Raw genomic sequence first — 12,516 nt, 5'->3', positions numbered from 1 at the left:
TTTTCTTTACAGAAATCAATCACAAGAATTGACAAATGAGAAATATTGTTGTCTAGCAGCAAAAAACAAGGATGTTTTTTCGTACAACGAATATGTTGTAAAAATGCTTCATGAATTGTAGAAATAAGGAACCTGTAACCCAACCAGACGAATTAGCAGCTCCAATACACTTTGTTGGTCCATTAACATTAAAATGTTCTGTAAAAAATACTCTAGAAAAAAACGAAGAGAGCCGGTACTGTTTTTCCGACTGCAATTCCTGGGAACACTATTGTAAGTGATTCACCTTTCTCCGCAGACGTAACTCTACCTAGTTGTGTTGTCCCTTTCTCAGCAATTACTTTGCTAGGTCGGTGTACGTTGTTAAGCTGCTTTCGTCAACATTCCATATATTTTCGCACTGAAGGTTAAATCGACTTATCACACTCTTCAAATTATTGAAAAACAACTGAACATTATGCTTGCTGAAGCTCGTTGTTCTTGCTAGACTTGTAGCTTCGGCTTCTGTGAAAAATAACCTTGGGTGTCGTTTCATAAATCCTGTGAACCAGTTTTTAGAAGCTACGTTATTATTTGTCCAGTTGAGAGGAACATTTATCTTATTAGCTGAAGCATATTCGAAAGCTAAGATACGTATGTCCTTAGGTGAAAGGCCATTATATATCTCAGAACAACACTGGACATAAGAGGCAAGTGCGTGTTGCTCTTGCGAGAATACGAGTTGTCGTTTAGCGTATCCAATTGTCCGTGATGCGGCTGCTTTTTTCATAAATCGTTGCAATGTATTGAAATCTATTCCTTACGCTGTGGCAGCTTTTCTGAGAGAAACTCCTTCAGCAACTTCTCTCGCAGCATTCGCGTAAGCTTCCTTAGATGCATTATGCCTTGTTGTTTTCCTGACATACGTATGAACCATCATTCACCACTGAAAATAGAAGAAAAAACAAAGAACGCTTTAGTGCCATAAGGGGTAAGTTGATACACTGTATCAACATGCCCCTTTCAGTTTGTATCAACTTGCCTCAATAGTCGTCGTTGTTGTTACGTCTGAACAAAATGAACAGCAAAATTATTTAATGCTATAGGTTACTTAGAAGAGAAATGGTATTGTATAAAACGAAACAATTAACTTACCATGAATTAAAAACAGAGTGACGGTAGACTCACTAGAAGTTGTGTGCAGAAATTTACTTTGACTTACAAAACACAAAAGCCACTGAACCATTCCTTCTTCTCACTCTTCAAAACTCAAACTGCATAAGAACGTGCATTAACATGTAACGAACGAGTGGTGTGAGCGGACAGGTGCTGCGACCTATAGACACGTTGTAAAGCCTTATGTATCAAGTTGCCCCGTATCAACTAGCCCCGCTCTCCCCTATACATGCACCTAAATTTAACTCTAAACAATGTTAGAAATGCAGCTAAGAAAGTTCTTTAAAATAGATTTGGTAGTTTCTTTTGTTTAACTTAATAAGAAAAATTGAATTGACTATAATTTTAAAATGTTATGATACATAAATGTCATTTATGTTATTAGTTTAACGGGCCTACCCTATTCGCCACTGAGTAAATGAATATCTTTCTAGAACTTCGTTCAAAAAATATGGTAAAGTTATTTCTTACCTGAAGTTAAATTTCCGAACCTGACGTTAGCATACCGTAACCAAACTCCTTTTATACTGAATGAAAGGAGAAAAAGAAACGGTATTTGACTAAAAGCGTACATAAACAGGATGAGGAAAAGCACAGAAGCTAGAAAAGAAAACAAAAATATGTCTCAGAAAAAATGTTCAGTGTTAATAAAGCAACTCTAAAATTAGCACAACACAACATAGCACAAAAAGATAATACAGGAAAATGTATATAGGGTGTTCGGAATTTATGTTTTTCATAATAGTTTATCACTCTTTAAATTCTTAATTAATTTTAATGAAAGAAATATTTTGTTCTTTACAATATAAGAATTGTTTGGCATTGCTTAAACTCAACATAAAGAACACTATTATTCATCAGTTTCCGTAAACGGTTGGGCAGATACTAAAGTGGTACCTCTGCGAAAACTTGGTTAATTCATATCTCTACTGCATCAAGAATTTATTTTAGTTTTGTGTCTTAGACAAACCCCAATATAAAACATGGCTTCATCTATTCATAAGATATTATTGAAGACATCGGGTCAATCTTTATTATAACAATCAAGCATTATCTCCCTATATTCCAACTTTCGTTCCCATTTTTGTATCACTAATTCCTTGGAGTAACCTGATTTCCATGGACGAAAATTCAATTCTTCTTTCAAAACGGTTCAGATTATAAGTCGAGTTAAATACTTTCGCTATATGCCTATCTTTGTAATTTCGTATGAACATGTCCTCGAGATGTCTGTCTTTGTAATATCACGCGAACATCCCCCGAAGCACTTGTAGATTTCCCTCCGCCCTAAATTTTGAATGACGAATATTTGATGCGGGACCTGTGTTCATTAGCTTCAAGCGGAAATTTGCACCAACAGATGTATGAGCTCGTTTCTCACTTCGGCATCTTTGAGTACTAAACTTCGTGCCGGGGCGCGAGCTGAGCCCACTCACGTCAAGTTGAACGTCTCACACGCTCCGCCAATGATACATGTAATGACATTACCCAGATATCGTGTAATAAATTCTTCCATTGTATAGGGGATTGAAAATAGATAATATGCAGAGGGCGCTATGAAAGTGCAACATGTGTGTAGGAAGAAAAAGGAGTAATAATTTGTAAGAAATAACATCAAAACATATTGCATTCTTTGAACTTTTTATCCTGATGAGGCTGACATGGAAACCTATATTAAAAGGTTTAAGCAAAAGGCCTATTGTTTAGCCAACGATGTGTCAGAGGCTAAGAAGGTATTCATAATTATTTCTGTAATGGAAATCAAGTGCGTCAAATTTGAAGAGAATTAACAGCACTAAAAACAGTACCTAAATTGAATTTACAACTAATAAAAAGTTTAATATTTATGAAGTATCAAACCAAAATTAATTTTAGTGTATAATAGTACAAATTTCACTCATTAACATTTGAAATGAGACAGTCTTAAGGAATGAGCTGGAGAAACAGTGTCTGATGAAGTGTATGTTAGATATTCGAAACCGTCACACATTATAATTTAAAATACAGTGTGTGTTTAAACTTTGGTCAGTGTTTCTTTTGCTACAATATAGAATCCAAAGCCATGGATAGTGATGTTATTTAGAAACAGGCAAATTAATATAATTTTGAGACGTTTAGAGACGATAGACCTACGTTAAGAGATCAACCAGTCTGTAGGATCAGTAGTCAGTAATGAATCAGCACGTAAAAAGATGATAGCAATAACGGAATTAACAATGACAAATCAGTAGATTTAATAAACCAAATTGAGTAACTGGATGAAGAAGTAGCTTTATTATAAACAAGGAAATCTAGAAAGATCAAGTGCAAAATAAACATTCAAACAAGAACTAATCGTATAGATACAATGTCAAGCCTGCCATACGTCAAGTGAAAAAGGGGACAATCCCGATTTTGGACCAGCATGTCCCCTGTCCCCGTAAATTTAGTCGGGACAATACGGACAACAAATGTCCCGTATTTTCATCCCGTCCCATTTCTGCCCTCAATATCAGCTTATAGAAAAGTGAAAAATCACAAACCTTTACATTGGCTGGAAACTTGTTACTAGTGAATGAAGAAGAGCTGTGACATTTAACAGCTTGGAGCAAGTTATCACACCACCCTCTCCGATTTCATAGCAAACAAGCCAATAGACTCGCAGCGTAGAGTTGCAGTTGTCCGTCATCAGTCAAGGAAATACGCATTCTTTGATTAAATGCACGAGGTAAACTGTTGTTAATAAAATACATCACAAGTGAAGTGTTCCAATTTTGTCTCAACAAAAATGCCTAAACGGAAATGCACTTTTTCTTCCAATTTGAAGAATAACTACCCTTTGTTTTCTGCAAGCAACGAATCTGAAGTATGAAGTTAACTGTAATCTTTGCCATGCTACTTTTTCCATTGTACATGGTCTAAGCTCGGACACTTCTCAACATTAAATATATATAAGATATCTTCGAGTGGGTCTACATCTATAAGCACAGGGAAGATGAGTGTCTTTTATCCCAGCAAGACATTAGGTTAGGGTGACCAACCGTCCCGTAAAAAGGGGATTGTCCTGTTTTTTCACTACCATTCCCGGTGGCCCGAAAAATTTTCCCGGGACGACAAAATGTCCCGTATTTACGTACATTAGGTACAAAAAAACTTTCTAATCTAAAATTTCCTAATTTATATTATTATTTTCTCAGCTATGTGATTACATTGGAATATGTCTAATTACTGAGCAACGTCATTACGACGTTGCAATATTGGATGTGGTGGCTGCATTGTTTTCCCTCCTAGGCCTCCCCCTCCAAGACTCCCACTCAGCAGACGCCAGTGCAAGGAGCTTAAGTCTTATGAAAAACAGTTTTTACTCTCTGTTTCGGGCGGTGGAAGACTGAGGCGCTGTCATTAATACAGTACAGTGTTTCTGTGATTTAACTAAGATGTAACATACTGTCATTTACGAAAGGTGAACAGAAGTATAGAACTATACAAGTGAAAGTAAAAAGAAAGCTAGTTGCAAGAGAAATAATGTTTAAGAGTAAGAGAAGGCAAACAAAGGGAGTTAAAATCCGATGCTGAGAGTAGTTCGTTATAAATTCTGCTGGTGACAGATTTTGTTGATTGACTAATATTGATGAATGTTTTATATATTTTTAGTAATGTTTTCAAAATTTAATTTTTGTTAGTTGCTGATAGTTACTTGTTATTTAATTAATTCCACAACCCAGGGCCGAATCTACGGGGGGGGGGGGGGCAATTCGGGGCATTTGCCCCGGGGCGCAGCTAGTAGAGAGCATGTAGGGGGCGCCATTTCGAGATAAGATTAACGCTTACAAGTTTGGAAGGCTGTATGGACGATGATGGGATGGTTGGTGGAATGAAAAAAGTGGGAGGAAATCTGAACTGAAAATGTTCTCGCAGCATTTGGTGAAATTATAACCACTTCCTCTAATTCATAAGTCAAATCAGTTGCCTAAACTTAATGAAATCAATCAAAGATCTGAAATTTGTATTTGATTTAGTATTTTGAGTCACAGTTTTTTTTTTAAAAAAAAAACACGTTCCTTTGGGGCACAGTTAGTACTCGGAGAGGCACACATTATTTTCACACGGTACTATTCTATTTATTATTATATTAACTAACTAACTAACTCTATGGCCTACGGAACCCGGAGGCTCAATGTCACGTTCACAAAAGCTCTCCACTGACTTCTGTTCTTAGCCTACTGGATCCAGTTTCTACTTTGTATTTCTATATCTGTGAGATCCATCTTAATAATGTCCTCCCGTCTGCATCTATGTTTTCCTAATGGTCGTTTTCCGAGTGGTCTTCCAGTTAAGACTTTGAACGCATATCTACTTTCTTGCATTCTGGCTACATGACCTGCCCACCTGAGCCTCCTAGATCTGACGACCCTAACAATGTCTGGTAAATCGTATAAATTATGTAGTTTCTCGTTATGAAGTTTCCGCCATTCCCATTCCCGTTCCTCTTGGGTCCGAAAAGTCGTATTATTTATTATTATATTACAAACGTATTATTTTGGTCTCCTCCGGTGTGGGGGGAGGGGCAGTGTCCCCTAGAAACATGTCTGGAAGAAACACTGAGAATAAGGATTTTACTTTACAAAGGTCTCTTGATTTCTTATCTGATCTTTTGAACACAATCTCCAGGCTCAGAATTATGGATTTGACAGATGGCTGTCGGAAGCAAAGGTTACCGTTAATTTGATAGATGTGGAAGGTCAGTTCAGAGAAAAGTGTATCTTGAAGAAGAGAATGCCAGGATAGGATGAAGCAAAATTTTACTGAAGAGGATCGATCTCCTTAGACAATCTTTTTTCAAACTTCTTGACCTCTTACGGGAAGAACTCTTTAGTAGAATGGACAGGCTCAAAGAAGCAAAGAAGGATTTCAGCTTCCTCAAAGGAAGCTCATTGTGTGAAATATCTTCGGAGGACCTGAAAAAATCGTGCGCGGATCTCGCTTTGAAATACCAAAACAATTCGAATACTGTAAAATTATGTGTAGAAATTGAGAGTCTTAATGACCAGGCTATTGTATTCTTGCCGGACCTCAAGAAGCCCACCCAAGGAACATATTCGACATGATTACCGAAAATGTATTCCTTCTTTGCATGTTTTGTATCGAAAATGTATACGAATTTGTATTCCTTCTTTCACTAATATAGCAGTACCAAAACCATGTACACCAATATTAACATGACTCTTATAACCAGAGATGGAACAGTGTTCATCGGAGATTATTTCCTGAAGACATATAAAATCTGCGTCATAATCATAAACATTTTTTTAAACAATTCTTTTTTAACACTATTTTGCATACGGTTTACATTGAGGGAAATAATACGTGTAATGTACAGTGTTATAAGTAAGAAAACAAAAAAGCAAATGTAAGATTGGAACATATCAACGTATTACTATAAACAGAAGACGAGAACGTCAATATAGTCACACTGACAACAAAAAAGCGAAAAAAGTGTTTACAAATCTTGAAGGTCAGTGAGCACACCTGATGCAGTATCGTCGTGATATAAATATTCAGTTATTGAAGCACCACGTCTTTTCTTCTTTCGAGTTGTTATGACATTCACAGGTTGTGAATAAGAACCACGCGAGCCACGTTTCTTTCGTGAACGTAATTCCCTTGTTGTATCAGGAATGTCTGTTGTTTCACTTTCCAGGTCAAGGTCACTACCGTCTGTATCTGAAGTAGGTGTAGTGAATTCCATAGCAGTTTTTTGTTTCATAGCTTGGAGGGAGTCCTCAGTACCAACAGGCTGTTTACCAGGGGGACCAGACGAAGTATCGATATTAGCAACACTTTCAAGGTCATTAACATTAACATTAGGTGTATGTGTTTCTTCAGCTGCATTGTTGATAAGACCAGATGTGGAATCAGAGTTGTCATCCGTATGAGCAGCAATCGTAGTAGAGGTGTCAGTTACTGATTCTGAACTGTTTGGTTGTAATTGCACATGTTGTTCACAAGGTTTTTTTGGAATAGTGCCGAGGGATGACATTTGTAAAGGCAGCGGCGGTGCGCTAGATGTGGGGCGGAGTGGGGCGAAAAACTCGGTAAATCGAATGTTTGAGACGTATGAAAGCCATTCAGTTCTTGTTTTCTTTTCTTATCACAGTCACTAAGGCGGAGAGTTAATGACAGAAAAAAAAACACATTACAGGCTGGCCTTCATATGATATGAAGCCACGAAAGCCGTTAAAGAGTAAACGTGAAGGGATAAGTTTTTTAAGGACAATGTTTACAGTTCGTATTCCATTGGACACTGCAAGGGGATAATTTTGAGACCATGTTTCATTGGTTATATTTTTCACTGTTCCATATTCAGTCAAAATTTGCACAATAACGTTATTATCTAGTTGAATAGGTAAATTAAAGACTCTTACCCTGGTAATATTTTCCATTGCGTTGACAAGTTTGACAAAAGAGGTACTACCGTCACTATGTTTAAATGGTACCGTAGGTTCGAGCTTACTTAACACTTTTTCAAAAATGGCATCAGTATTAAAGGTCACAAACACAGCATATTCATCAGAGCGAAGTTGGAGCGCAATAATGTCATGGCAGTCCTCTTTAAATAAACTTTCGATCCATTTATGAATAGCGATGGGTGACGGGCGATTACTACGTTTTTCCTTGTCAAATACACATTTCATGGTATTTCTTCTAACGAGCTGAGACGTTGTAATATTTTACAACATTTAGTCACTTACACAAATAAACCACACGTAGTGGTAAAGCTAAGCACGTCAAACTGCGAACAAACACTGCACCGGCCAACACGTCCTACCGCTAGCACAGTTTAACAGCAACTCCACTGAGCTATTTGTTTTTTTTTAGATGAACTGAACCTGTTCTACAGTAAAGACGATTTTTCATTACGGTCGCGCTACCAATTCGTCCTTTTCCATAAGCAATTTCCACTTTTTGCTCTATCTATACCTTAATACTTAGCATAGATTCATATATTTGGAGTTTGCAGATAATGCACGTAATGAGACACATTAAAAATGTTTCGTAAAGAGTTTCGTTTGTAGATTTAATCCACATTTCTCTCAATGATATAGATGTCGTTCCTTCGTGTTGAAGTGTAGAATTCCCTCGCGTTCTTGAAAATTTCCCACTTCAGGAGAGTTGGTAATTCTCGAGATTTCGGTCGATTTAATGTTTTTTTTTTTGCTTCTAATTTTTTAAGCTAATATTTAACACAAATATTAAAAACGGGTTTGTTATTAACCTGTCCTGCTGGGGAAACCTTCCGAAATTTCGAACATATAAAGAGAACTGAGACATTTTCAAAAAAACCGTCAAAACAAAGAGACGCGTCATTTATTTTGCTCATAGTGGTACATATTTGAGTGTTCATGTATTTGCATATCTGTTGCAACATAGCTTACGTAAAATTATCTGATTTTACTAAAACATATTAATTATCTTCTTTGTATCTCACAAATAAATCTATTGTTTAAAGTTGAAACCGGTCAAGAATTAAAGATATGGATATAAAAGATGAGCATACTCGTATTCACTCTTAACTTCGACGTTTTGCGTACATACGTAACGTGATATTTTTTTTTTTGATAACTGTTGTAAACATTATTCGATTTTGATTAAACACGACATATACTTTTCTCAAAGTTTTCCAGTCATTTTCGATGCTTGCAGCTTAAATAAGTCAAGTTTAAGGACATCAATTTACCCAATCTTTTACAAATATATTTTACTATACTTTTGTTTAAAAATTACCCCATTTTCATTAAACATATCTTGCCTTTAACGAGAGTTTATTTTATTACTTGGTGCTGTATTTGCTTTAGCAAACGCCGAGCCTGTATAAAATACAGTTAAAGTGGAATAGGAATCATCGTAATGGATTCAAATTACTAGTTTCTATCAAAAGTCGAGCAGAGTTATTGCTTGGTGTTGAAATTATGGGGAACAAGAGGTAAAAACTGGCTAACCAAACGTTTCCTAAATATTCTCACATTTTAATTGAAGGGAGTGTTGACAGGGACAAGTAACCACATCCATGACACTTCCATTCATCAATCAATAAAATATAGAAATGCATGCTTTATTTGAGGCTTTCCAATGCAACCTATTGCTTAGGATTGAAATTATTCATGGGAGTCAAGGAAAATTCGTCTCTATATTTAAATTAAAAAAAATTTAACTTCACTTAATTTTCCCCGACTTAATGCAATGTTGAGTGAGATTCTACGAGAATTCTCAGTAGTACCTGTTGCTTGAACTTTAAACCAGACAAAAAGGGACAATTCAATTTTTTTTAGTTACTTTGCTCTTGGATTTTCATTAACCGACAAACGCCCCTTGTGCCACCAGTGACCCACTTTATGTTTCACTACGTTACATGGGCTATATCATTCATTTAGGCAAAAAAAAAAAAAAAAAACCCGTTGTTCCACTTCAGGCACACTACCCGTTCTCTTGTAAGAGTTTCGTTCACTTCTCTTCTCAGGTTTTCGATGTAACACGGTATTGTTCAGGCAGTTGCTAGTGTATGCAAATTTTTGTTACCTAACTGGTCTTGGGTGGCCGCGGTGGCTCAGTGGTAGGGCGTTCACCTCTGGTGCTAGGGGTCTCGGGTTCAAACCCTGCTCCCGCCAAGTGAACTTTGTGGTGGACAAACACAGTGTGCGTGGGTTTTCTCGGAGTTCTCCCGTTTCCTCCCACTTTCTTCATTCCACCATTTCATTCATTACTCATCATCACCGTCTCCTTTAGCCGAGCCGGCATAACCGTGGGACGTAAAACTCAAAAATTTCATTTCTAACTGGTCTTGGGCGTTTGTGGGTTAAACATGGGAAATGTTTCTCTTGAACCGTAGAGATTGCCCATATTGCTTGAAATTGAAATTAAACAAGGGTAAGAAATGAATTCTCTCCCATTTGAAAATTCTCCTCTTGATTATATTTTGTATGGCACCAGTTTAGAAAATTTTATAATTCATTTCTAAAGTAATGCACATCTAATGTAAGCTTTGCCTCAACTAAAAAAAATAGTATTTGGAATTGAATTTCATTACCGCTTTCAGTAAATGTTGATTATCAAATTGAGTTTTTTTATTCTTGGCCGGTGTCAAACTTGAACATCAGTGTTTAGGCCTCACTAAAAAGAAAAAAGTACGTTTGATCAAAGAAGTAGAAGAATGTTTTCAAAAGCTGCTGGTAAATTCATCCCCAAATACGATTGCATTTATGTATGATTAATAAAAGCTTAATCAAGGATTAGGAAGCAGTATTATAAGCAAATTATGAAATTTAAAATTTAAAGAGATACACTTACAGCTTTCCTTAATATGAATTGCCACGAAAAGCAATGCAACTGCTGCAACAAGGGAAAACACCAACAGAAATGAAAGATACATGACAGACCAGTACAAGACCTTGTTCAATCCATAAACAAATTGCAGTTTCTTAATGCCATAGGCATTCTCTTCTGCTGGAAGTGTGAAAAACCCAGTCAAAAAGAAAATAAATCCTGATGTTGCAATAAACATCCATGTATGTACTTCCATAATACTGTGATAACCATGCGTCATTCCAAGATACTGAAAATTAAATAATAATAATAATAATAATAATAATAATAATAATAATAATAATAATAATAATAATAATAATATTATTTCATACTCTCCCTTGAATATCATCGGGCAAAAATAGAGTACTTTGTCATACAAAACTACAAATTTATATATGCTACAATAAATAATTTGAATGCGTAATTAAATAGGTGAAATATATGTAATATAAAAATAAAACTAAAGAATTATAATTCCTTGTCACATTTTAATATTTTGTAGCCTTAAAATTAGTGAAACAGTCAATAATTATAGTAACAGTTTAAAATGTTTGAAACAGATTAATTGTCCGTTTTCAGTTTACGTTAAAGGAATATATAAATTTTAAAATTTCAGATTTTGATATCAATGAAGTCACTTTCAATTTCTAGTGTTATAATGAGTTCTTGTTTTCCATGCTTTTGCAACACTTAATCTCATCATCGCACGAAATGCTAATAACTCGAATGTACTCCCAATTTCATAAAATGCGGTATGTCTTCATTTGGAATATTTGGAAAAATAACTCGATGTTGGTTTAATTGTAAACCTTTGTTAATATTTTCACATGTGAAGGTGGTAAAGACTATTGTATCCTGAAATTATTTCCAAAAAAATATTTGAAAATGAAAAACTGCAGATGAAATTGCACAAACTTAAAATTTTAAATAGAAAGCTGTCCAAATATCAGACAACTCACAGTAATGCAACCTCAAATAGGAAAATTTACAGAAACAGGGAGTTTATATCTTCAACAACGTGTTTCAACTTCTGTGATCAACTGAAAACAACATACGTTCATCCGTATAAAGTAACTAATTACAAAGGCTACAATTATAACAGTACATGCATGGTGTTAACAGATTCACAATAAAATAACACCTGGATATAAAATAAGAAAGAAAAGGCCCTTCTTCTTGCGAAGTAAAAATTCACACAAAATTTCGCAACTGAATCATCGCACCACACAGTCCTGCGGACCAGAATCTTACGTTGGCAAAATCTCGGCGCTCAAAACTTTTCGGACCAAAAACTTCGCGCCTATTTAAAATCTTGCGTAACAAGAACCTCGTCGGTCGAAATGTTGCGTGCGAAAATCTCACCTAGCGAATACCTTGCAGTACCAACATTAGGGGACCAAATGTCACTGGACCAATCTTGATTGCTATGTTTCGGCGTCATAGCCGTAGAAGAACAATTTAACTATTTTGTAAATGGTGTCTTTACAGCGTCATTGCCTCCTGTTCAGCTCTTTATTAGCAGTCGACTGACTTTAGCTTCTTCTATCAATCACGTGGGGCGAGGAGGAAGAGAACGTATCGTTTTGTGCTTTTCCAAACAAAGGAAAAGACAACACCAGTGGAGATTCAACACTTGTCACTGTGTATTACGATTAAATTACTATTCAATTATATTCACTAATTATCTAAATTAACATTGGAAAATACTTTTTTTTTTTTTTTGGCCTTCTACAAGTTTCAATGAACAGCCATTGGTGCAATTGTTATAATAAGTGATTATATAGGGTGGGCCGAATTTAACTTTTTCCGAAATTTGGTTTGGTGAAGCGGTTAAAGGGTGTCTTTTAGTGGGCAAAGTGTGCCAGATTTTTTTCAGAATTTTAGTCAACGCCTTAATGTGCCGTATCGAGGTTTTATGGAAAATGTATGCAGCCCGCACTACACGGTACCATATTAAAAAATTTTGGCTGTGTAAAAAACATATATTCTCGTTTTTTAAAAAGATTCAGCCTTAGGGAC

The 12,516-nt window shown here is 35.9% G+C and overlaps 1 protein-coding gene across 3 annotated transcripts in view; it reads right to left on the bottom strand.

The window, feature by feature from the left end:
* The window catches only part of LOC145664529 (phospholipid-transporting ATPase ABCA3-like), a 705,558-nt gene that overhangs the window by 316,305 nt on the left and 376,737 nt on the right, over positions 1-12,516 (bottom strand). For all 3 annotated transcript variants that reach the window (XM_081731273.1, XM_081731272.1, XM_081731271.1), the window contains exons 18-19: positions 10,480-10,744; positions 1,627-1,755 (exon numbers count right to left, since the gene is read on the bottom strand). In XM_081731273.1, the coding sequence (XP_081587399.1) occupies positions 1,627-1,755; positions 10,480-10,744 (394 nt within the window). The remainder of the gene's footprint in view (positions 1-1,626; positions 1,756-10,479; positions 10,745-12,516) is intronic.

This window comes from Thermobia domestica, chromosome 11, assembly GCF_964235325.1.
Source record: "Thermobia domestica chromosome 11, izTheDome1.hap1.1, whole genome shotgun sequence".
Taxonomy (NCBI): Eukaryota; Metazoa; Arthropoda; class Insecta; order Zygentoma; family Lepismatidae; genus Thermobia; species Thermobia domestica.
The sequence above is the reverse complement of the archived record's forward strand: the minus strand, read 5'-3'. Positions and strand labels throughout refer to the sequence as shown.